The 22,738-nt window shown below is 66.3% G+C and overlaps 1 protein-coding gene across 2 annotated transcripts; it reads right to left on the bottom strand.

The window, feature by feature from the left end:
- Window positions 1-8,623: 8,623 nt before the first annotated feature.
- On the bottom strand, window positions 8,624-19,621 carry GABRD (gamma-aminobutyric acid type A receptor subunit delta). 2 transcript variants are annotated; one of them, XM_016144428.2, is made up of 9 exons: window positions 19,494-19,621; window positions 13,936-14,048; window positions 13,637-13,704; window positions 13,336-13,556; window positions 12,131-12,213; window positions 11,557-11,694; window positions 10,756-10,911; window positions 10,421-10,632; window positions 8,624-9,305 (listed from the first exon to the last, which is right to left on the bottom strand). In XM_016144428.2, the coding sequence occupies exons 1-9, from the start codon at window positions 19,559-19,561 to the stop codon at window positions 9,006-9,008; spliced, it is 1,359 nt and encodes a 452-aa protein (XP_015999914.2). In that variant the 5' UTR covers window positions 19,562-19,621; the 3' UTR covers window positions 8,624-9,005. The 2 variants fall into 2 exon arrangements, with proteins under 2 accessions (XP_015999914.2, XP_036083619.1); XM_036227726.1 differs by lacking the exon at window positions 19,494-19,621 and adding an exon at window positions 18,861-19,045.
- Window positions 19,622-22,738: the final 3,117 nt, after the last annotated feature.

Below are 22,738 nucleotides of genomic sequence, written 5' to 3'. Positions count from 1 at the left end.
TGACTGCCTTAAAACGTGAGTCAGTCTGTGTCTGTCTGTCTAGTGTTCAGAACCCCCAACGATTCCCACGGTTCTCAGGAAAAGACCCCGGCCCTCCAGAGTTTGGGACTCCATTTCTCTCTCCCCTCGTCTCCCACCATCTGCACCCTGGCCCACCGCGCTCGGGCCACCTGGCCGCCTCTCGCCTCAGGGCCTTTGCACGTGCTGTTCCCGCTCCCAGGAGCAGCTTTGCCCAGACTCACACTTCCTTTGAGTCTTTACCAAGCATCCCTGACACCTGCGTTAATCCGCTTGCCCGCCCCCCCATTTCCCCTTCCCCCGGGTGACTCCGCCATCCCCACTGGGCGTGAGGGGAACCAGGTGCGAGGTTGGCCGTGCAGGGGCGTGGCACGGGGCTCACGGGGAGGCGGGGAGAGCCGGGATCTGCCGCGCGCGCATGCGCAGCAACCAGGCGATGCGTGCGTGGGGCGCGGTCCCCCCTCTGGCGCATGCCAGGCCCCCAGCGGGCCCCTCAGCCAGCCCGGCCTCGTCCCCACAGCCTTGGGCACGTTCTGATGGACGCACCTCAGTGAGCACAGGCTGGAGGGGCGGCCCTCTGACGTCCCGCAGCTCCGGCTGGCGTTCGGATTTCCTGCCTCGCAGCCTGGCGGGACAGGGGAGACATGCAATCCTCCATGCCCGCTACAGGCGGGACCGGCTGGCGGGTGGCCGTTCCACTGGACACCCTTTCTCGACATGCCCCAGCCAAGACCCTGCTGGACACAACAGCCCACGCCCAGCCTGAGCCCTTTCTTTCCGGGGAAGCCCTTGCAGAGGTCGAAGCCACAGGTGTCCAGTGTCCCCTGGGCGCTGGCCTCACCTCGGCTGCTGCAGGGGCACCTCCTCCTGGAGGCTGGTACCTGGGTCACTGCAGCTGCCAGCCCTGGCGAGGGGAGTTGGCAAGAGGGCTGCAGCGGCCCGGCTCGGTGGGGAGCTCTGCCCTCTGTGGGGTTGGGGTGAGGGAGAGGGTCCTGGGGGAGGTTCCACCCCTGGGTCTGGGACCACATCCAGCCCAGGCCTGAGTGAAGGCACCTGGGTCACCTGCAGTACCCGGGAAAAGTGCCCACAGCCCCGGGGGCCTGGGCTTTGCAGTCTCCCCGCCAATGAGCTCTGCAAAACAAAGCGCCACCACCCGGGCCCCCAGACCAGCCCCGGGGGGGCAGGGGTTTCGCAGGCCACCAGTGCTGAGCCACCCGTGTTAGGGTCTCGAGGATAGAGGGTGAGGTCCTGAGAGACAGACAGGTGTGTCCGGCCAATGTCCACTGCCTGCTCTGCACCCCGGTGACCAGGCAGGGTGTTTGTTCCCAAATCTGTGGATGACTTACCCCTCTGGACGTGATGAGGGTTGGGACCCAGTCAGCCTGGGTCGCTACCATGTCCCTACACATCTGGGCATCTGGCACACAGTGGAACGAACGAACGAATGAATGAATGAATGCATGAACGAATGAGCGGGTGACGACCCCTCGGAAGTGCTAGCCACCCCCCCCCCCCAGGACCGGCCCTCCCAGGACTGCAGGCTGTTAGGAATCCCGCCTCTCCCCTCCTGCGGGTGCTGCATGCAGGTGTGATGGGAGGAGCTGGGGAGTGACCTCTGGACCCAGGCCTGCAGGCTGGGTGGAGCCAGGAGGGCCCTGGCAGCCGAGGGCGGCCCCCCACCTCTGGCGGTTTCTGTGTGTCCTGATGACCTCAGACCTCACAGAAGTCCATGGTCACCAACACCTCCCGTCTCCCAGTGAAAAACACACTCGCGTTGTGGGTTTTCTAAGGCGCTGTGAAAGTGATGAGGGCTTATTGTAAAGCGTCAACAACACAGGGTGTAGGCGGAGGAGAAACCCTCCGACCTGACGCCCCGCCTCTCCCCAAGCGCAGCCAGGCAGGTGGACACACCTGTGCAATCTGTGGAACCTACAGCCTTCCCGTTTCTCCTGTCACCTGGACCAGAGGGCGGAGTGCAGGGCTGCCACCTGGTCGTGCTTCCGCCAGGTGTGGGGCTGGACGGGCGGGCGGTGCCCGGGGCCAGCAGAGGGCAGAGTGGGGCAGCTGGGCCTTCAGGCAAAGTTTCTCCCCCGGGGGGACCTGGCCACCCTCCGATTTTCTTTGATAAATGTTCTTTCTGGTGATACTTACAAATGACTTTGAGATTCATGAGGTGGAGGCTGGAAGCCAGGGCGGGCTGTGTTCAGTGAGACTCATTCGACAGAAGCCAAGGCTCCTGTGGGGTCACTGTCCCTTGCTGTGTGGTCCTTCCCCAGGACCCCACCCAGATGACACTGTCCTCGTCAAAGCTCACAGACTGAATTCGTGCCCAGAAAGAGGTGACCGTGTGAGCCAACACCTTGTGGAGCCCAGGCGGTCACTGGTCATCCAGCAAGTGTGAGACTGACCCCGCAGCGTGGCGGAGACCAGCAGGTCCCGGGGAGGGCCCTGGACGGCTGCACACCACTGACAGGCACGCAGGCCACGCAGCTGTGGGAGGGAGGGACACAGGGGTCTCCTTGTTTTTCACAGGTCGTGGGATTTTGAGACACTGGTCCAAAGTGGTGTTTACTTCACTCACTCACTTGTTCATGCGGCGATTTCGACCGAGGTCCCACTGGGCGCCCCGCGTTGTGCCAGGAGGCAGTGGTGAGTGGGCCAGGTGCGGCTGCTCCCTCGCGGACCCTGCACACTGGTGGGGGGACAGGCCACTGTCGCTGGGTCTCAGAGACGTGGCAGCTCTGCTGGTGAGAGCAGGGTCTGAGAAGGTCCCGGAGAGGCTGGCCGTAGGCTCCGTGGGTGTGTGCAGGGCAGCAGGGCGGTGGGGAGCTGGCGCGCGCCGGAGGCCCATGGCCCCAGGGGGCCGCGTGGTCTGGAGGTGTGGACAGAGGTGCTGCCGCAGACCAGGGGACTGCGCAGGCCACGTTAAAGAGGGTGAGGGGGCCAGGGACATGGCCCTGGAAACTCAGAAGAGGTGGCTCCACCCCGCTGAGCAAGCCTCTGTCTGGGGACAGCAGCTGGCACCTGCGTCTGCGGGCTTCAGGGCTTGGGGACGTGTCCGTGCGCGCGTGGCTGCGTGGCCGCGTGGCCGTGTGCTCATGGCTGCGTGTCCGTGCGCTCGTGGCCGCGTGACCATGTGCGCGTGTCTGTGTGTCCGTGTGCGCGTGGCCGCGTGGCCGTGTGCTCGTGTCTGTGTGTCCGTGTGCTCGTGGCCGTGTGACCATGTGCGCGTGTCTGTGTGTCCATGTGCGCGTGGCCGCGTGGCCGTGTGCTCGTGTCTGTGTGTCCGTGTGCTCGTGGCCGTGTGACCATGTGCGCGTGTCTGTGTGTCCATGTGCGCGTGGCCGCGTGGCCGTGTGCTCGTGTCTGTGTGTCCGTGTGCTCATGGCCGTGTGACCATGTGCGCGTGTCTGTGTGTCCATGTGCGTGTGTCCGCGTGGCCGTGTGCTCATGGCTGTGTGTCCGTGCACTCGTGGCCGCGTGTCCGTGTGCGTGTGTCCGCGTGTCCGTGTGCTCGTGGCCGCGTGACCATGTGCGTGTGTCTATGTGTCCGTGTGCGCGTGGCCGCGTGGCCGTGTGCTCGTGTCTGTGTGTCCGTGTGCTCGTGGCCGCGTGTCCGTGTGCGCGTGGGCGCGTGCATATCGCTGTCTTTTCATGTGTGTCTGTGTGCTGTGTCCATATGTCCGTGTGCATGCGCCTGTCTGCGTACGTGTCTGTGCATACGTGTCTGCACACGTCTGTGTCCGTGTGCACGTGCCTGTGTGTGTGTGTGTTCATGTGTCCGTGTGCATGTGTCTGCGTGTGCGTGTCTCTGTGTGTCTGTGCGTCCATATGCCAGTTACCAACGATTGCCTCTCAGCTCCAAACCCCCTGTTGATTCCAGGCGCAGTCCCTGCTCGGCGAGGGCCGGCGCACTGGCATTAGGGCCGGATCAGTCGAGGTGGCGGGGCCGGCTGGCGGGTGCCCCCAGCGTGCCCGCGGCATCCCTGCGCCCCGCCCACCGGCCGCCGGTGGCTCGAGCATCTTTTTCCCGGGGGTGCAGTGCTGTGCGGCCCCAGTAGAGGGCGCAGGAGGGACGCGGCAGGAGGAAGGAGCGCCGCTTGCTGGTGCCTGGGATGCTTGGGCAGCTGGGGGCGCCGCTGAGGACGCTGGCTGAGGACATCCGGGGCTCTGCCCAACCTCGAGTTCGCAGCGCAGGCTGAGGTCCAGCCTCGGCGGGGAGGTGTAGCCCTGATTACCCACCATGGGTGCCTTCCTCACCTGGCCCACTCACACCTCCTGCCCACCTGTAGTCAGTTCACAGCATCGTCGCCCTATACCTGAATGGCCCCCAGTGGATACAGTGTGTGCTCGTGCACGTGTGTGTGTGTGTGTGCATGTGTGTATCTCTGTATCTGTGGGTTTCTGTGTGTGCACACGTGTGTATCTGTGGGTGTACAGGCATGTTTTTATCTATCTGGGTTTCTCTGTGTGTGCGCATGTGCCTGCCTGTGTTTCTGTGTGTGCACATGTGGTTAAGTGTGCATATCTGTGGATTTGCATGCATGTGTGTCTGTGCATGTGTGTATCTGTGTGTCTGTGGGTTTCTGTGCATGTGCGTGTGTATCTGCATTTCTGTGTATGCATGTGTGCATCTGTGAGTGTGCATGTGTGCATGTGAGTGTGCGCGTGCGTTTGTATCTGTCCGGGTTTCTGTGTGTGTGCGTGTTGGTGTGTGCATATCTGTGGGTTCACATGCATGTTTGCGTGTGGGGGTTTCCGTGTGCACGTGTTCGTGTGCCTGCGAGTGTCCCCCGTGGGGGACGTGCCGGGAGAGGCTGTGTCCGGTGAGGCAGGGCGGGAAGGAAGGGCGCGGTTGCTGTGTCAGGAGCCCGAGAAGGAAGAGGAGGTGGGCGGGGCCAGAGCGCTGGGAGGACGCTGACCTCGCATGTGGAGGGTGGGCGGGGCCAGAGCGCTGGGACGGCGCTGACCTCGCATGTGGAAAGGGCTGGACGCTGCGGTGCCGGGCAGCCTTCTGTGTCACTTCCCACACAGCCACCCACCGAGTCTCAGGCAGAGGCCCGCGTCAGTGCACCCCGAGGCACGGGCACCCCGCGGTCCGCCTCTGGCAGGGACGAAGGTGGGAGGCAACCGTGGCGGGCTGCAGGCTCCGTGAGGCGTTTGCGATAGAACGCTGCGCTCACGCAGGCACGCCTGCGCACAAACATGCATGTGCGTGCACACGCGCACGTATGCACACAGACACGCACATGTGCGCACACGCACGGGCACATACAGGCACACATGCAGGCTTTCACTCGCTCGAGCAGAAGTGGCTCTGCCAGGACGGGAGGAGACGAGACCCCTGCCCAGGAGCCCCGAAAACCAGCAGATGGACCAGCAAGGCCCTGCCCAGAGGGCGGCTCACAGCCCAAGGCCTCACAGCCCAGCTGTGTCCAGCGTGGCTAAGATACCCTGGGACATCGTCACCCAGGGTCAGGAGCCTCCTGTGGGCAGAGCCCAGGCTACCACGCCCAAGGGACAGCCAGCCACAGCCAGAGGCCGCACTTGGCACCTGATGACCCCCAACAACCCTTCCCAGGGAGCCGACAAACTGCTTCCAGGGTGGACCTCGTTTAATCCTCACAACTGCGGGGGCGGGGGCGGGGAGGGTTTCCTGCAGCCCTGACAGACACGGCACCTCCGAGGACCCGCAGCGGATGCCCGGGTGCCCGGGAAGAGCTCTTGCGGCTGCCGTGACAGTCGGCAGCTCGGGGAACCAGGTGTCCTAAGCAGACGCGAGCACCGTGCGGGGACTCCCAGCTGCTGCTCTTCTGGTGTCTGAGCTCCGCCTGCCGTGTGCGGCGCCCGCCATGTGTGGCAGCCGCGCCCCCCCCCCCCCCCCCCGCCCCTGCGCTCTGCGTGGCGCCCGCCGCCCGCGCTCTGCGTGGCGCCATGGGGAAGCCTGCTCAGCCAGCGGGCAGGCAGCCCAGGGGCGGGGAGCTAGTGATAAATGCCCGGCTCCTCGTCCTTCAAAGGGACAATTCAGGGGTGCATCCCACATGCGCTGCGGGGGTCCCCAGTGGGGTTGGGACCTGGGTCCCCCAGGCCAACAAAACACCTCATCAGCTTTCCCCCCATCCTCCACTCTCCCCCCGCCTGTGCCCCTGCTTCTGGGGCATCGCCCCTGGACTGGGTCAAACAGTATCCTCCGAAGTTCATGTCCACCAGGACCCCAGAATGGACCTGATTTGGAAATACAATCTCTGCTGATATGATTAGTTAAGACGAAGTCCCACTGGACTAGGGCCCTGCCCACGACAGGTGCCTTGATGAGAACAGGACACACAGAGGACAAGGCCACGTGACCGGGGACGCGGCGACGGGCGGATGTGTCTGCGGGAGGCCCAGCAGCACCGGGAGCTGGGAGGGGCCTGGGGCGGGCTCCCCGTCCAGCCAACGCCGGCCCACACCCGCACCTCGGACCGCCAGCCCGCAGAGCTGGGCCAGAACACGTTTCTGTTGTTCCAATCCCCCAGTCTGAGGTGCTTTGTTTCGGCCGCCCCAGGACACCGATCCCCCTCCCCGACTCCCCGCATCCGTGTCCTTGTCGCAAGCGCTGCTTTTGAGGGGGCCCGCCCAGTGCCCCCGGGTGTGGGCGCGTGCCGTCTGCGACCTGCCTGCATGCAGGTGAGAGAAGCCGGGGCGCCCCCCCCCCCGGCTCTGGTCCCCCGGCGGGGGGGGGCGGGGAGCAAGCCGCCCCAGCTCCCCGGGAAGCAGCGAGTGTCCACGCTGGCCACACGCACAGCAGCCCCCCGCTGGCTGGCGAGGACAGGCGAGGAAGCGCCAGTCCCCGAAGCCCCTCCTGCTGGGACGAGGCGCCACCCCGCCCCTCGCCGGCCCAGGTGCCCGGTGGCAGGAAATGCTGACTTCCCCTGGCAGGCCGGCCCCTCTCAGCTGCGAATGCTGATCGGCCGGGCTCAGGCTGCTCGAGTCATCGCCACCGGAATAGAATCGTGTGTTTAAAAGCAGCAGTTCTTCCCGTCCCTTCTTCCTGCCCCGTAAACACGTGGCAGAAATAGCAGCCTGCCGGCTGCAGGGACTGATTGCCGGTGGCAGAACCAGGCGAAGGCTCCTGCCCGGGTGGGCCGCGCCGCGTGGGCGCCTGAGGCAGCGCGAAGCCGCTTTAAATAGCTCCTCGTGGGCACGGCGGCAGGAAGAGGGCGGCCCAGAGCCGAGGGCAGGCGGGAGGCGGGTGCCGGGGGGCGGGGCCCGGCGGCAGAGCCCGGGGGGGCCCCGCTGACCTCCGCACTCAGGGAACCCCGCAGCTCCGTGAACTCTGAATCCAGCTTCATGTCCCCCAGAGGCCGGGCCTTGGGCAGGACCCTAAGTGCCCCCTGGCGAGCAGTGGTGCAGGCAGTCTTGGACCCGGCTGGGGGCTTCGGTGCGCCCTCTGGGGCTTGGGCGACCCCCCTCCTGACCCCATGACCCTTCAGCTTCCAGGCGGGGGGGGCGTGCATGGTGACCCTGCCATGGTCAGGTCATGAAGAAAGGAAACTGCCGAGGTGGGGGGGTAGAGGGGGCCCCTGTCCCCACACGGGTGGCTGGGTGTGGCCTGGAGGTGACCTGGAACCCCACCACCGACTCGGTCCCAGCTCTGGTGCTCCCCACCCTTGTCACACAGGCGCCTCGGGGCCCTGCTCCCTGGCCTGCCCCACCCCCCGGCCTGACCCTGACTTTGTTCCTCAGAACAGGGGCCCACAGGGGCGGCAGGGTATGAGGAGGGGTCCTTAGCAGACAGGGGCCTTTGAGCCGGACGCGGGGCTGGAGCTAGAGGTGGTGAGCCGGCCGTGGTGTGGGCAGGAAGCCAATGCCCTCCTCTGCCCTCGGACGGCCCTGTCCTTTGTGAAGCACCTGGACCTCAGTGGTGACTGCCAGTTGAGCCTGGCCGGTGAGTGAACGTCCTCCAGGATCAGGCCCTCACGGCCTGCGGACACTGGGGACCCGGGCAGGTTGTGCCAGCCAAAGGCAGACGGCCTAGCCAGACCCCTTTGTCGATCCACAGCAAGTCACTATCATGCTCCCCTTGAGGTGGCTTGGGGCAGGGACCCCAGGAAGGGTACCGTGGGGCCAGCGGGGCCGTGGCCTGGCTGCCACCCTGACCACAGCAGCACGCTGCAGCGGGCCGACCTTGCCCACTGGAGCCGGCCCCCGACCCCGCGGCCAGCAGCGGCCGGCAGCCCCCCGCACGCCCTGGGAAAGTCGGACGCTCATTAAGAGCTGCTGGTCAGACCTCCAGTCACCGAGCCATGGCCTTGTCACCACCCCATCCGTCCGAGGTGGCGGCAGAGGTGGGCAGGGGCTGGGCCTGGTTTGCGGGGACTCGCTGGCCTCTGTCCTCCATCGCCGCATCTGAGAAGGCACCGCAGTGGCACCTGGGCCATGGGACCAGGAGACCAAGGAGGGGCTGAGACTCCTCAGGGCCCCCGACCCCCGCCCGCACCACTGACGCTCCCGATGTGGCCACACGGCTCAGCCTCTGGGACGCAGCCCCCGAGTCCCTCCGTCCTGAGCTCTCTAGGCACTGGGAGAGGAGGCCTCAGTCCCCACGCCGTGACAGAGAATGTCACCCCACCAAAGTTCTGGCTTTATTACATGCTGGAATGAAATGCCATGACCACCCCCCCCCCCCATCGCACCAGGGCCTAGCCCAGCGTCCACACCCGGCTCCTCCGGCTCCCAGGTCCAAACCCACAGACCAGAGTCTTGACGCCAGGGTCACTTTCTGAGTCAAAGGCCTAGTCCCCAAAGGGCCCTGCACCAGCCTGGCCCGGCCTCGGGGTCAGGTCGGGTCTGCAGGGAGAGCGTGGGACGCCCAGGCGGCTTCGGGGAGGGCGGGGACAGCGGGGGCTTGGGGGGGCCGAGGCTTTCCTCGCGTTCACCACCGTGACACAGGCAGATGCCGCAGGGCCTTGCGCCGGGGGGGCAGGGAGCAGGCGGGTCTGGCCTCACATGGCGTAGGCTGCCCAGTAGATGACGTTGACGGCCGCGAAGGCCGCGGGGAACAGGGCGCGGGCGTACACGTCGACGGTGTCCGCGGCGATGGGCTTGAAGAGCGCGCGGAGGCCGCCCCCGCCTCCCGCGCGGGCCGCCCCCTGCTCCTGCGTCTCCCCGGCCTCCACCTCCACCGACCTGCAGGAGCCCACGAGGTGGCCGGGCACGCGGCACGGCCGGCGGGACGCAGCCAGCTCCCGGGAGACGCCGGCGGCCGACAGCGAGAGCAGCACGATGGCGTCCTTCACGTCCATCTGCGGGGGGGCGGGGCTGAGCGGCCACCACGCTGGCCCGCAGGGCTGCCCCCCGCCAGTGCCGCAGGGACCCGCAGCGGCCCGGAGCGCGGGGGCCGCAGGGGACACCCCAGAGCAGTCGGCAGGGCTTCCCAGGGCGGGCCCAGGAAAAAGTGGGCGCCTCCCCTCCCGTGCCAGGCGTGTGTGTGAGAATGTGTGTGCGTGTGTGCGTGCGTGCATGTGTGAGAACGTGTGTGTGTGCGAGTGTGTGCATGTGTGAGAATGTGTGTGTGCGAGTGTGTGCATGTGTGAGACATGTGTGAGAATGTGTGTGCGTGTGCGAGCGTGTGCATGTGTGAGAATGTGTGTGTGCAAGTGTGTGCATGTGTGCGAATGTGGGTGCGTGTGTGTGCATGTGTGAGAATGTGTGTGTGTGCGAGTGTGTGCATGTGTGAGTGCGTGTGTGAGTGTGCATGTGTGAGAATGTGTGTGCATGTGCGAGTGTGTGCATGTGTGAGAAATGTGTGTGCATGTGCGAGTGTGTGCATGTGTGAGAATGTGTGTGCATGTGTGAGAATGTGTGTGCGTGTGTGAGTGTGTGCATGTGTGAGTGCATGTAAGTGTGTGCATGTGTGAGAATGTGTGTGCATGTGCGAGTGTGTGCATGTGTGAGAATGTATGTGCGTGTGTGCATGCATGCCTGTGCGTGTATAGGTGTCAGGTATGTGAATGTGTGCACACGTGTGAGCATGTGTGCGCGTGTGTGAGAATGTGTGCGAGTGTGCGTGCGTGCATGTGCGTGTATAGGTGTCAGGTGTGTGGATGTGTGCACGTGTGTGAGAATGTGTGCGTGTGTGCGTGCGTGCATGTGCGTGTATAGGTGTCAGGTGTGTGAATGCGTGCACACGTTTGAGAATGTGCGTGCGTGCGTGCCTGCATGTGTGCGTGCCTGTGCATGTGCAGCAGGCGTGTGCATGTGTGTGTGCGTGCATGCGTGCCTGCATGTGTGAGTGCCAGGTATGTATGTGCATGTGTGCGTACCTGTGCATGTGCAGCAGGCGTGTGCATGTGTGCGTGCGTGCGTGTGTCCAGGGGGCCATCACCGGCCCTGAGCTGAGAACCTGACCCCGCCTCACCTCTGCCCTCTGCTCCGGGACCTTGACCTTGGCCTTTTGCTTCCTCCGGTAGTCGGCGTTGAAGTGGGCGAAGGCGTACTCCACCAGCGCAGCGAACACGAACACGTAGCAGATCCAGAAGTACACGTCCAGCGCTTTGATGGCCGAGGCCCGCGGGAGGGAGGAGCGAGCGCTCACCATCAGCGTGGTCATGGTCAGCACCGTGGTAATGCCTGGTGGGAGCGGTGGTGCCCTCTCACGGCCCTGAGCCGGGGCTCCGGGCTCACGGGGTGGCGTCCGGCTCCCGGGCTCCTGCCCGTCCACCCGCTCCCTCGGAGGAGAGGCCAGGCCCATACCTAGAGACACCCTGGCGGGCACCGCCGCCTGGCTGATCCAGAAGGAGACCCAGGACATGGCGACCAGCAGGATGGACGGCATGTAGGACTGGATGATGTAGACGCCCCGGTTCCTCCGGAGGTGGAAGTGCAGGCTGAGCCGGGGGAACTGGCCGGCTGCAGGGGGCCGCCCGTCAGCGCCCGGCACCGTCCGCGCCCCGGGGCCACCACGAGCCTCCGGAGGAAGGAAGACCCAAGACCCCCGCCTTCCCCCCCCCCCACCACCACAGCCTGATGGGTCGGGGTGCCCCCACCTCTGGGGCCTGACAGGACTAGCTGGTCCTGCCGCAGGGCCACCCACGAGGAGGAGGCGAGAGGCTCCAGCATGGCCGCCTGGTGTGGACAGGCCCCCCAGCCGCGGGTCGGCCGCCTCTTCCCGCCTCCTCCCCGGCCTCAGCTCTACCCCCAGCGCAGCCTCGTTCCTGACCCTCCCCCGAGCACAGCTAAGTTCAAGGAACGGCCTTGCTGGGCTGGGCTCGCCAACCTCCACGAGCAGCCCCGCAGCTCAGGGAGTACCCCGCACTCCTCACCCCCACCCCCGGAGTGCCGCTGGCCCCCAGGAAGCAACAAGGACCACGGACCGAGACAGAGAACACGACCCACGTCCCCACTGCGGCTCGTCCTCAGCGGGACGCAGCCTGCGCCCACCAGGGGTTCCCAGCGGCACCCTCGGGGGCCCTCGGAGGAGGCTTGCGGCCCGGCGGGGAGCACGGGAAGGCCAGGAGCCGGGCTTGCGGGGAGAGGCCGATGAGGCCACGTTACCCGATTTGAAGTTCATCAGCTCCGTGGTGAAGCGGTAGCTAGTGATGGTGAACTGCGCCAGCTGCAGCTTGTCCAGCCCGTGGATGTGCTCCTGGTTCTCAGACCAGTAGTAGACGATGTCCTCGGACGAGTAGCCGTCTGCGGGAGAGCCCACTGGGCAGCACAGCCCCCCGGCCTCCGCCCCCAGCAGCCCGGCGGGGACGCCCTGCCCGTGCGGGGGCTGAAGCCATAGTGGCACCAGGAGCCACGCCTGGCACCTCGGCCGGGCGGACGGGGCCAGAAGAGCTGGCGAGCCTGCAGGCCGCCATGGCCAGGTGACCCAGGGGGCTGCCGCCCCGGCCCCACGAGGCAGATAAATGTGTTGTCTGGGCTCCAAGGCCCAGGTAGGCAGGGCACTGGCCCATGGGATGCAGGCCAGGCTGCTCAGGCCTTCCGGCCCCTTCTCCTCCTGCCCGGCCCCTCGCTCCGTGGATGCCCTGAGCCAGGCCAGCTGCACAGGGCCCTGACGGCCCGAGCCCCTGCCCTCCCGTACCGGAGCCCCAGGGGAGGCTGGCGCGGCCTGTGCGGCACTCACAGCTCTCCAAGTGCAGCATGCACTCCTGCTCGTCCATGGGGTACTTGGCCAGGTCCATGTCGCAGGCCACCGTGGAGGTGATGCTGTCCAGACAACAAGCCGGTGAGGTCCCCAGGGGTGAGGCCGTGCCCGGACCCGACAGGCGGCCACGCCCCTGCACCCGTCCAGGGGGCCACCACGCCTGCCGCCTCGCTCTGATGGCAGGTGCCGGCTTCCGGGTGGAAACTAAAAACTGGTCACGTTACAGATAGCGCAGGAATGCTGCTCCCCCTCAGGCATCGCGGGCCGGCTTTCACTCACTTTCTCCCTCCTTCAAAATGCCGGACTGTGGAGCCAGCAGGGGCGAGAAGGCGGGTCTAGCCTGAGCACCGCAGGGGGCCCCGCCGACCCTGCCCCGTGGGAGAAGGCCGGGGCGGGGGGTGGGTGCCAAGGGTTCTGATTCTCTAGGAGAATTTAGATTCCCGGGTGATCCCCCTGATTTTCAAAAGGTTATTTCCATTTTTAAAAGGCACGCATCAGGAAGCACGTGTACAAACACACGAACCCACGTGTTCAGAGCAACACAACATACACGTGCCGGAAGGTGGGAACGGTGTCCGCCACGGACAGGCGGACACGGACAGCGTGCCGGACCCGTGCGTGGAGCGTTCCTCAGCAATGAAATTCAATAACCGCTGGCGGAGCCTCGGAGACATCGAGCTCCGGGAGAGGACGCGGCACGGAGGGCCACCGCGCGCCACTCCTCTACGCGGGGGCGGGGATTGGGCGCATCCGGACGGAAAGCCGACTGGGGTTTCAGCGGTGGGGAGGGGCGGGGAAGACTCACTACTAAGTGGGTGCGGGGTCTCCTTTCGGGGGGACAAAATGTTGCGGAACTAGAGGTGATGTTTATGCAGCACTGTGACCATGCTGAATGCCCTTGACTCGTTCACCTTTAAATGGTTGATTTTATGCTATGTGAATTTCACCCCAATTTATTTTTTTATGCCTCTCGCACCCGGTCTTCCTAGGTGATCTCCCACCCAAGTACTTCATCCCAATTTAAAAACCAAAATGGCATCAAGGCATCGTGTTGGCAAACAGCTGCATTAGCCAGCTCCCGGGGGGCAACCTCGGTGGGCGACCGCTGCTTGGGGGTGTAAACAGCCCCCGGCTGCCAGCAGCGGGGGGGGGGGGGATCTGGGGCGCGGCGCGGCGGGGCTCACCGGATGCTGTACAGGATCACCCCGTCGGGCTGCAGCCGGATGAGCTTGTTCTCCACGGTCACGTCGTGGAACCAGGCGGACTTGGCATTCACGATGAAGGTGTCCGGCAGCCACAGCTTGTCCACGAAGCGGCTGTCCAGGCCCAGGGTCTCGTTGGTGTGGTTGTAGGACAGCCGGTTGTCGCGCCAGCTCTGGTGCAGGAACACCGTCATGGTATACTCCTGCGGGGGGCGGGGGTGGCCGCGTCAGCCGGCTGTGCCCGGCCACACGCGGGGCGCGGCGGAGGCTGGCGGGCACCTACCATGTTCGCTTCAGAGATGTGGTCGATGCTGGCCACCTCGATGGCCAGCGCCACGTTCACGGGGGGGCCTGCGGGGAGCGGGCGTGGGGCTGAGGCCGGCCGGGCACGGCAGGGGGACGGCCGAGGGCTCGGCAGGCAGGGCTGTCTTGGTGCGAGTCGGCCGTGAGGCCTCAGAGGGTCCAGCCTCCTAGCTGTGTCCCTGGGGGGCAGCGCTCGAGGCCTGCCACACGCCTCAGGGAGCCAGCCCAGCTGGGGCTCACACCCTCAGCCAGGCCCAGGGCCCCGACCGCCACGCTCACCTCCGATGCCCGGCCGGAAGTTCCGGGCGTAGCCCTCCATCAGGCCGTCGAGGTTGGGGAGCCAGGATATCTCCAGGTTGGAGCCGACATAGTCCCCAATGTCATTCATCGCTCTGGAAACGAAAGGCCCACCGGTCACAGGCAGGGAACCGGGACGAAGCCTGGGTCGCTTCTCGGGGATGGAACTCTGTCCTGGGCACCTGGGCCAGGGCGGACAGGTGACATCCACAGCGAGAGCCCCTCTGGGGCCAGAAACGAGGTTGGGGCCCAGGGCCCCCCGTCTCTTCCAGCAGCCTCTGCTCCGCTGTTGCCCGCCTGCATGGCCCGGGTCAGGTGGCGTCCCCGGCCTGGTGAGCCCCAGGCTGGCCCACAGAAGGCAGCCGGCCCCTGGTCGCCACGTAGGGTCCCTCGTCAGAGAGGACTCGGGGACTCCATCCAACAAGGTCACACGGCCCCCTTTCAGCTCTGAGGAGGAAACGTCCTGCAGGAGGCGACTTGGGGCAGAAGACGTGTGACCAGGAGGCTGAGGGCCGGGGCGGGCGGCAGGTGAGGCCCCGAGCCTGACGCAGGGCCCAGCCGAGAGCCCACGGGAGGCTGCCGCCAGCCTCCAGCTCTCTGCCTGCCCAGGCAGCAGGCCCAGGCCTCACCCCACGGGTCCCCAACCTGCCATGTGCTCCTGGGGCTCAGCCCTAGCCGAGAAGCTGTGAGCCGTGCCTGCTGGTTGCAGGCTAATCCCACTGACAGCCTGGCAGAGCCACGGGGGGCGTCCCACACGCGGCCGGCGCCGCGCGCCCACACAGCCGGGCCGGCCAGAGCACTGAGCTCCAGCTGCCCACCCTCCTTCTGCTCGCCCGACCCGGAATAAACAGTGTCCCCCAAAATTCACGTCTGCCCAGCACCTGAGAATGGGGCCTGATTTGGACGTAGAGTCTTTGCAGCTGTGGCTAGTTAAGTTCTCGCTGGACTGCGGGCCCTCGACCCAGTGTCTGGGATCCTTATAACAGACACCCGGGGAGGAGGCCCCGTCATTGGCTGGAGCGATGCGGCCGCACAGCCAGGACTCCGGGCACCAGCAGCGAGGAGCTGCAGGGGTAGACCCCCAGAGCCTTGGCGGACGCGACCTGCCCACACCTCAATTTCAGACTTCAGCCTCCAGAGTCGCAAGAGAATAAATTTCTGTTCTTTTGAGGCCCCAGTTTGTGGTCAGTTGTCATGGCAGCCACAGGAATACGACCCCCTCCTTGCTACCACCAGCAGTGGGGGAGGGGAAGCTCTCCTAAACCCAGGAGGGGACAGAGGAAGGGATGGTCAGAATAAGGCCTTGTGCTCTCTGAACCCCTCCCCTCTGACAGGTCACGCCGGGCCCCAAGCCCGGCCTGAGGCAGGATCTGGACACAGACCCCCTTTGGTGAGCTGCGCCGTGGCTGCAGGGAGGCCACACGGCCCCTTCTGGCTGCGGCTCCCACTGCACTGCCGACCCCGCTCTCCTCCCATTGGTGGGAGCCACCCCCTAGGCTCCCCTTGGCCTCCTGCTCCCTCTGGGGCTGCGTCCTTGTCCTTGTCAACGGGTCGCTGGCGCCTGCTCCTGCTCGTCAGCACAGCTGAGCCAAGAGGCCAAGCGTTCAGACTCCACGTTAAGCCCCTTCCCCAGCACCCCACGTGGGCCCACTGCGGCCCACGCCCCCTCCTCTGCCCCTCCCACCCGCGTTACTCCTGCTCCTCCAGGGCGAGCCAAGGCTCCCTCTGAGCCTCTGCCTCCACCCCCTCCCCTCCCAGCCAGTCACCCCCCACCCCCGCCCCACTGCCTCTCCCAGGGTCCACAGTGCACTGGCGGCCCTGGGCCGGAGCCCTGTGATTAGACCCCCATTTCAAATCCATGGTTTGGGTGGGAGAATGGCAGCTTGTGGGGTGAGGGAGGGAGCCGGGGCATTGCTGAGCAGTGCAGGGGGTGGGCAGGAGGTGGACGCAGCTGAGAGAGCAAGGGGCCTGGCCCAGGCCGGGGGCCACCAGGGACCTGGGGTTTCTGGCTTAAATGCCAGAGTAGCTGTGTGTGAGCGCGTGAGTCCTGCTGCTGAGTTTGCAGCCGAGTCTCCAGGTGTGCCCCGGCCGGGACCGATGACCCTCACACTGTACTCTCAGGGGCTTCAGAAGCACCCCCCCCTCCCGGGGCTGCCTGGGTTTGGGAAGCACCAGCTGGGGGCGGGGCGCCCAGGCCCTCATCTGTTTCATATACGGTCTTTGGAAGAAGGTGACTTTGGACCAAGAGTTCCTTAGCCAACAAAACTTGAAGACCTCCGATCTCTCCCGTAGGACCACCTCGGTCCTCCCAGGCCATGGCCAGCCCGCGGTGGGGAGGGCTGGCACTTTGTAACGAGGCATAAGAGGGAATTCAGTGAAGTCTTGGCCCCAAATATGCACAATTAAAAATGCAAATGGAGGTCGCCCTGAAGGTCGGAAGTAAAGGGATTCAAAATTGGCTTTATTTTTGGACCGGCCCAGCTGCCACCCTGTGACAGCGGCAGCCCGGAACGAGGTCGTCAGGAGACACTGTCCTTCCCGGGCCTCGGGGCGTTGGCGCAGGCAGGCTCGTTCCTTCCACCTGGGTCACGGGCCCACGCGGGACGCAAGGGCAAGACCTGGAGGAGCCCCTGGCCCTGAGGTTGCCAGGAAGTGGCAAGAGGCCAGTTGCGTTCTTAGTGAGAAGGAGCAGGCTCCCCCCACGCCGCCCATCACCTGGGACAGGGCCGGTCGTTTTCCACCCGAGACGCTGAGGGCCAGAGCGCCAAGGACGATGCACTGCCCCGTGGCCTGGGTGCAGGGGCAGTCACCAGGGGCAGAGTCACCAGGCCCGGCTCCCAGTGCCGGAGCGCCACATGGGGTGAGAATGTGGGGACTCCGGCCAGCACCTCGGGAGAGAGCTTCTGACTCATCCAACAGCCTGGCGCCCAGCGGTGGCCGAGGGCTGGGCTTCCTTTGGGGACACACGCCTGACCCAAACTCCTAAGGTGGAGCAGCCACCACAGAATCACAGGCAGCTTCCGTCCCGCACTTGGGTGCCAGCCTCCCTCTCTCTCCCGGCCCCACTGGGAAGCACACCCTCCCCTGTCACTCGTCTGTGCCTCTGGGGACAGAGGAGGAAGGTGGGTGTAGCTGGGTGCAGCAGCAGGTTGTCCTCCCTCTAAGGACCCCGCTGCCACACGCACACGCACACACAACGCACGCACGCGCCCGCGGGCCCTGATGGCTGTTTTCAGAGCCACACCAGCGCGCTGGCACCTCAGTTACCAAGGCAAAGAGGACCGTGACGCGCTTGGTGGCTGCCGGCACAGCTTCTCCAGGGAGACGGAGGTGCCGGCAGCAGAGGAGGGCCACCCACTCAGTGTGCAGCTGCTGAGCTCGGTGCCCACCGCGTGAGTGGATCTCCGGACTCGGGGCAGGCGTGGCTTCGACGGGACCCCCCAGGACCGCGCGGGACAGCCCTTCCCGCCCCTCCCAGTTTCTCCCACCAGGAGCCCCTAGGCTCCCGATGCGCAGCGGGGGACAGAACGGGCCCCTCCGTTAGTCCCACTGTCCACGCTGCTGCGGGCTGAGGACCCGCACGCCGAAGGGAGGGGGGTGCAGTCCTTCTGGTTTCTGGAGGGGACACAAGCTGATGGAAGGAGGCCCGAGCGGACCGCGCCGCGCCGTCTGCAGGTCACCCGCGGGGGCCCGCAAAGCCCGAGGCTCTCCTCTGGCCAGGCCGCGGCCTGACGACCCGTCCGCACGGGCACCTCCCGCCCCCACCACACGGCGCCAGAGGGGCCGGAGCTCAGAACATTTCAGTGTTAGAAAAGGGACGTGGTGCGTGTGCGTGTGCATGCGTGGGGTCCTGACGTCGTGCGTGTGCGTGCGTGGGGGTCCCGACGTCGTGCGTGTACGTGTGCGTGCGCGGGGGGTCCCGACGTCGTGCGTGTACGTGTGCGTGCGCGGGGGGTCCCGACGTCGTGCGTGTACGTGTGCGTGCGTGGGGGTCCCGACGTCGTGCGTGTACGTGTGCGTGCGTGGGGGTCCCGACGTCGTGCGTGTACGTGTGCGTGTGTGGGGGGTCCCGACGTCGTGCGTGTACGTGTGCGTGCGCGGGGGTCCCGACGTCGTGCGTGTACGTGTGCGTGCGCGGGGGTCCCGACGTGGCGCGTGTGCGTGCGTGGGGGATCCTCGAGCACTTCCCCTAGGATGTAATGAAGACGCCCCGGGACGGGCCGAATGAAGACAAACGAGCCTCGTGGGAGCAGGACGGGCCTTCCCGCCGCAGGAGTTTCGCGGTCAAGCCCAGGCTAAGACGCGGGGCTCTGAGCGGCCTGGATTTCAGGATTGTGGAAGTGGCCGTGGGCTCCGCTCGCATCTCAAGCCTCTGACCTTCCCAGTCCAGCGAAGTAGGAACAGACGAAGGAGAAAGGCCCGTGGGGCTCGACGAAAGAGCACAGCCCTTGGAGGACAGGCCGCACCAGCACTGCCCAGGGGCTTGGGCACCCCGGCCACCCCGCCGTGGGCCCAGGCGTCCCGGCCCTGCCCCCACCCCACCAACAAGGACACTTGGGCCACAGCCCCCACGTCCGAGTGTGAGCTGCCCGCGTGCCACAGCCAAACGTGGCTGCCCCCCCAGCACCTCGGGCTCTGAAGCCTTGGACATCCGCGGGCCGGCCCTGCCGGGCAGGACTGGCTGGGGGCTGTTTCTGCCCCGGCATCTCTGCGGACACTTGTAGCAAGCTAGTTGTCAACAAGGCCCCTCACAGCTCCCATGGAAGGTGGCTAGGCTCTGTGCTCAGGACGCCAGGTGACCAGGACCCCATGTCACCTCCCCAGAAGGAGACGAGGGAGCTGGGACGGTGCTGGTCCCTGGAAGCCAGAGGGAGGGAGCCCCAGGCCCAGGACGCCTTCCTCCTTACCCTCTTCCTTCTCTGCGGCGGCGGCAGGACCCGCGCCCCTCCCCAGAGTTAGAGAGAAACCTTCGCCTTTTCCAGCTGCGGGGGCTCCCGCCGCGCTTCCACCTGCGCGCTGTGGAGCGCAGTGGGTGCCATTTGCAACAGTCCCCGAAAGGCGACCCGCCGCATCCCGGCCGCACTCCTCACAAGCACGCACAGCGGCGAGGACGTGCCTTCCTGTCCTCGCAGACCCGCGCGCGCAGCGGGGGGGAGGGGGCCGCCCCCGCCCCGGGGCTGGGACCTCTCCCTCCCTCCAGCCCGCAGCTCCCGCCAGCCGCGCGCGCAGCCCGCTCCTGGCAGGGACCCGCCAGCCAGACGCCGGCCAGATGCCCGCCGGGGCCGGGGACCCGGAGCTCGCCCCGCGCGCCGGGGCTCGGGGGAGAGTCGGGAGCGGCTCCGACGCCCTCGCCCCGTCCCGCGGCGCCGGTTCAGCACCGGGACGGCGGACAGCGCCCGGACGGCGGGGCGGCGGAGCCAGGGTCCCGAGAGGAGGGGGAGTCTTGACCGGGACGGGCGCGGGCACTGGGGGAGCCGGGGGGCTGCTCCGTCCCCGCAGCCGCGCTGGGCCTCGGCCGGCCGGACCCGGCGCTCGCTCACCTGGTGCCGCCGTGCTGCTGCGCGCAGAGCAGGAGGAGCGGGGGCAGCAGCCAGGCCAGCGCGTCCATGGCCTCCGGCCGCTCGGCGCGGGACGGCGCGGCGCCGAGATCCCGCAGGTCGCGGACGCTCGCGAAGTTGCTTCCCCGGCGGCCGCGGCGGCGCCACAGGCGGGCGGGAGCGGGAGGGCGCGCGGCGCGGGCGCGAGGGCGGAGGAGCGCGGAGCCCGGAGCCGCCCCGCCCGGAGCCCGGCCGCCGCCCCACCTGCCGCCGCGCCCGCCCCGCGCGCAGCCCGCCGCCTCCCCCCCACCCCGTCCCCCCCGCCCCCCGCCGCGAGCGCCGCCCCGCCCGGCCGGCCCCGCTCCCGGGGGCGTGCGCGCTCGGGGGTCGGGGTCTGGCGCTCCGCACCCCGCCGCTGCTGCCCTTGGCAGCCACGAACGTCCGTCTGCGCGTCCGCCTGGGAGACGACCCAGGCGCCCCGCCCGCGGGAACGCAGCACCCCGCTGCCGGGCCAGGCGCCTGCGGGCCGAGGGACAAGTAGACCCGAGTCCTTGAGTTTGCCCTGGGCTGTCTGGAGCTGACAGCCCCCAGCGGCCCTGCTTCGGGCAGCGCTCGCGCGAGGGGTCCAGCGTCCCTGCGGCCTTTGCCTTCCACCGCCACAGACGCCCGCGAGCAGGTCCTTCCGAACTACACTCTCTGAAGCAATGCGCCCGGCCAGCAGGTCTGCCCGCCCTCAACTGAGGGGACGGGAGTGGAAAGGGAGGGGGGCCCTGTCAGGCTTTGCTCTGCGGTCAGAACCCTGCCCTGGCCACTGAGTACAGGGACTTCTTCGCCTCGGCTCCCTCACGCCTGTCCAGAGCCTCCAGAAGGGCGCTGCAGATGGCTGGGCTCCACGGTGACATCCGCCCTCCACGCCGCCCCCCCAAAGCTGAAAAAGTCAAGGCCTTGCACACTTTCTATTTTAATTCATCTGAACATAAAATTCTGCATCAGTTTCACCCCAAAAAGCTGATCACAAACCTTAAATATTGCTCTTGTTTATTCACTTCTGGACTCACTATCAGCTGACCACAGAAAGTTAACTCCTCGTGGAAACACTTGAAAATGGGCAGATGTGTCCTGGGGTAGGTTAAGTCCCCTAGGATGACTGTGGACACTGGCCAGAGCAAGGGCAGGTGGAAGGACATGTAGATGGGGCTTTGCTGCTGGGAATTTGCACCCCAGTCCTGAGTGCCAAGGACCGGAGGAGGGCCTGGTCCCAGCTTTCTTTCCCAAAGCCAGGGACGGGCTCTGAGAAAGCCAGTCAGGTCTCCTGTAAGGGCCTCACCCCCAGGGTCATGGGGAGGTGGGTCCTTCCGGTCTGGAAGCGCCAGGCACGTGCCCAGGTGTGTGCCTGCACCAGCCTGCGGCCCATGGCCTCGCTCCCGTCTGTCCATCTGACGGCCTTGCTGGGAGACCAAGGGGTTGATTCATGACAAAGGGCCTAGAGCGTGGCCCGGCTGCCAGCAAAAGCCGCGAGGGGCCCCGGGGACCGCCATCGCCTCACTTGAGAACGGGGCCTCGCCTGCCGGCTTCATCTGCGCCCTTCACATTGAAGCCTCTGGCACGTGCCAGGTGCTCGAGAGACAGGGCGGAGCACACGACGCGGTCTCTGGCCGCGGGCGCCGTGCTGCCCGGGCCTCACAGAGCGCCCCCTCCGGCCGCTCGGCCCGGCTTTGGGCCACGTGGTGGGGCCAGGCCTCTGCGCTGGGCCAGGCGCCTGTCGCCTGGCTCACCGTCACTCCCCTTGTAATACCGAGAAGACCCAGGTGCCGATAGCCTCTTAGAGGTCATGGTGACCTTGAACCCCTCGATTCGGTGACTTTGGGGTGAACCAGACTCTTGCCGCTTTCCTCACTCCCCTCCACGATCTGAGGCAGAGTTAATGCGACTTGTCACCGAGGAGCACTGCTGAGCCACAGCTCTGTCGTTTAGTGGCATCAAATTGATGCCTCTTCCTCGAGCATGTTTCAGAAGCCCAAGTAGAGAGGCGAAGTCACCAGCAGACTCTTGGGTCACAGCGGCCACCGTCCCCGGACGCCTGGGATGCTCACCGAGCCTCAGCGAAAGGCCTGTTTTCTTCCCCAAGTCTGCAAGTTTCGTCTGAGTTCTACATCGTCCCTAATCGGTTTGGGTTTAGATCTGGAGAATGGGGATTTTCGTCATCCTTTCTTCAAGTTTTTTGAGAATCAGTGTGTGGCATTTCTGAACCTCGGTCCCGTGCCACAGACACATGTAACCGGTTTCTGTCCCCATCGGCAGCTCCACACAGACACGCTCCGGCGACAGGACAGGCCACTCTGGGACTTTCATGAAACAGGCCTCGCCCCACACGGGTAGGCCCCGGGGGGCGCCGACCCACCTGTGAGGTGGAGACAGCTCGCGGGCTGCGTGGCTGCGAAGGGAACTCTTCCCGGCTTCGTTTGCAGGAGGAGGACTTGACGGCAGCCACTGTCCTCCTGTCAGAGGCCCGCGAGGCTGACTCTCCAGGAGACTCAGCTTCCGCACGAAGGGTGAACGGCCGTTTACGCCGAACCCGCCTTGTCGGTGCCCAGGCTGCCTCCCGTCTCAGGAACATGCTGGATGTCCCTCCCTGTGTTTATTTCAGCCCTGTTAGTTTTGGAGCGGAGGGACGACCTCGCCCTCGAAGTGCGACTCCATGAAACTTTCAAAATCAGTGACGGGAGGCTCTCTGAGACGACGCCACCCACGTACCTGGACGGCCGGCCCCCGCGTCCTGGCGCTCCCGAGAGCGCAAGTTAGGGGCCTGGCGCCAACCACGGGACAGTGAAGATGGAGCTCGAGCTGCCCCCCCAGGGCACCGGACTCCTGTCCGTCTGGGAGCTCGCCCACGGCCCCCCTTTGTGCTGACCCGACACGGTACGCGGCGGCGGCGCTGTCGGGCAGAACACGCGCGCAGCCCTGGGCTCAGGACGTCGGCTGCCATCTTCCTGCCGCTTCCTGCCCCAAGGCGTTGTGCCCGCCCGTGTGACCTGGGGCAGCATGGTCCAGCACGGGGCCCCGGGAGGGGCGGAAGCTGCCCCTTCAGCCCCTGGAGGCAGCGACGGCCTCGGCGGCCCCCGGGAAGCCACAGGGTGCGCCCGCCTCACTCCCGAGACCGCCGCCTGCGGCCTTTCTGCACCGCTTCGCCGGGCACCTGCTTTGCCGGCTGCTCACAGCGGATGGGCAGGGATGGCGCCAAGTCCGAG

The sequence above is a fragment of the Rousettus aegyptiacus genome, unplaced genomic scaffold (genome assembly GCF_014176215.1).
Source record: "Rousettus aegyptiacus isolate mRouAeg1 unplaced genomic scaffold, mRouAeg1.p scaffold_m13_p_1, whole genome shotgun sequence".
NCBI classification, from domain to species: Eukaryota; Metazoa; Chordata; class Mammalia; order Chiroptera; family Pteropodidae; genus Rousettus; species Rousettus aegyptiacus.
The sequence above is the reverse complement of the archived record's forward strand: the minus strand, read 5'-3'. Positions and strand labels throughout refer to the sequence as shown.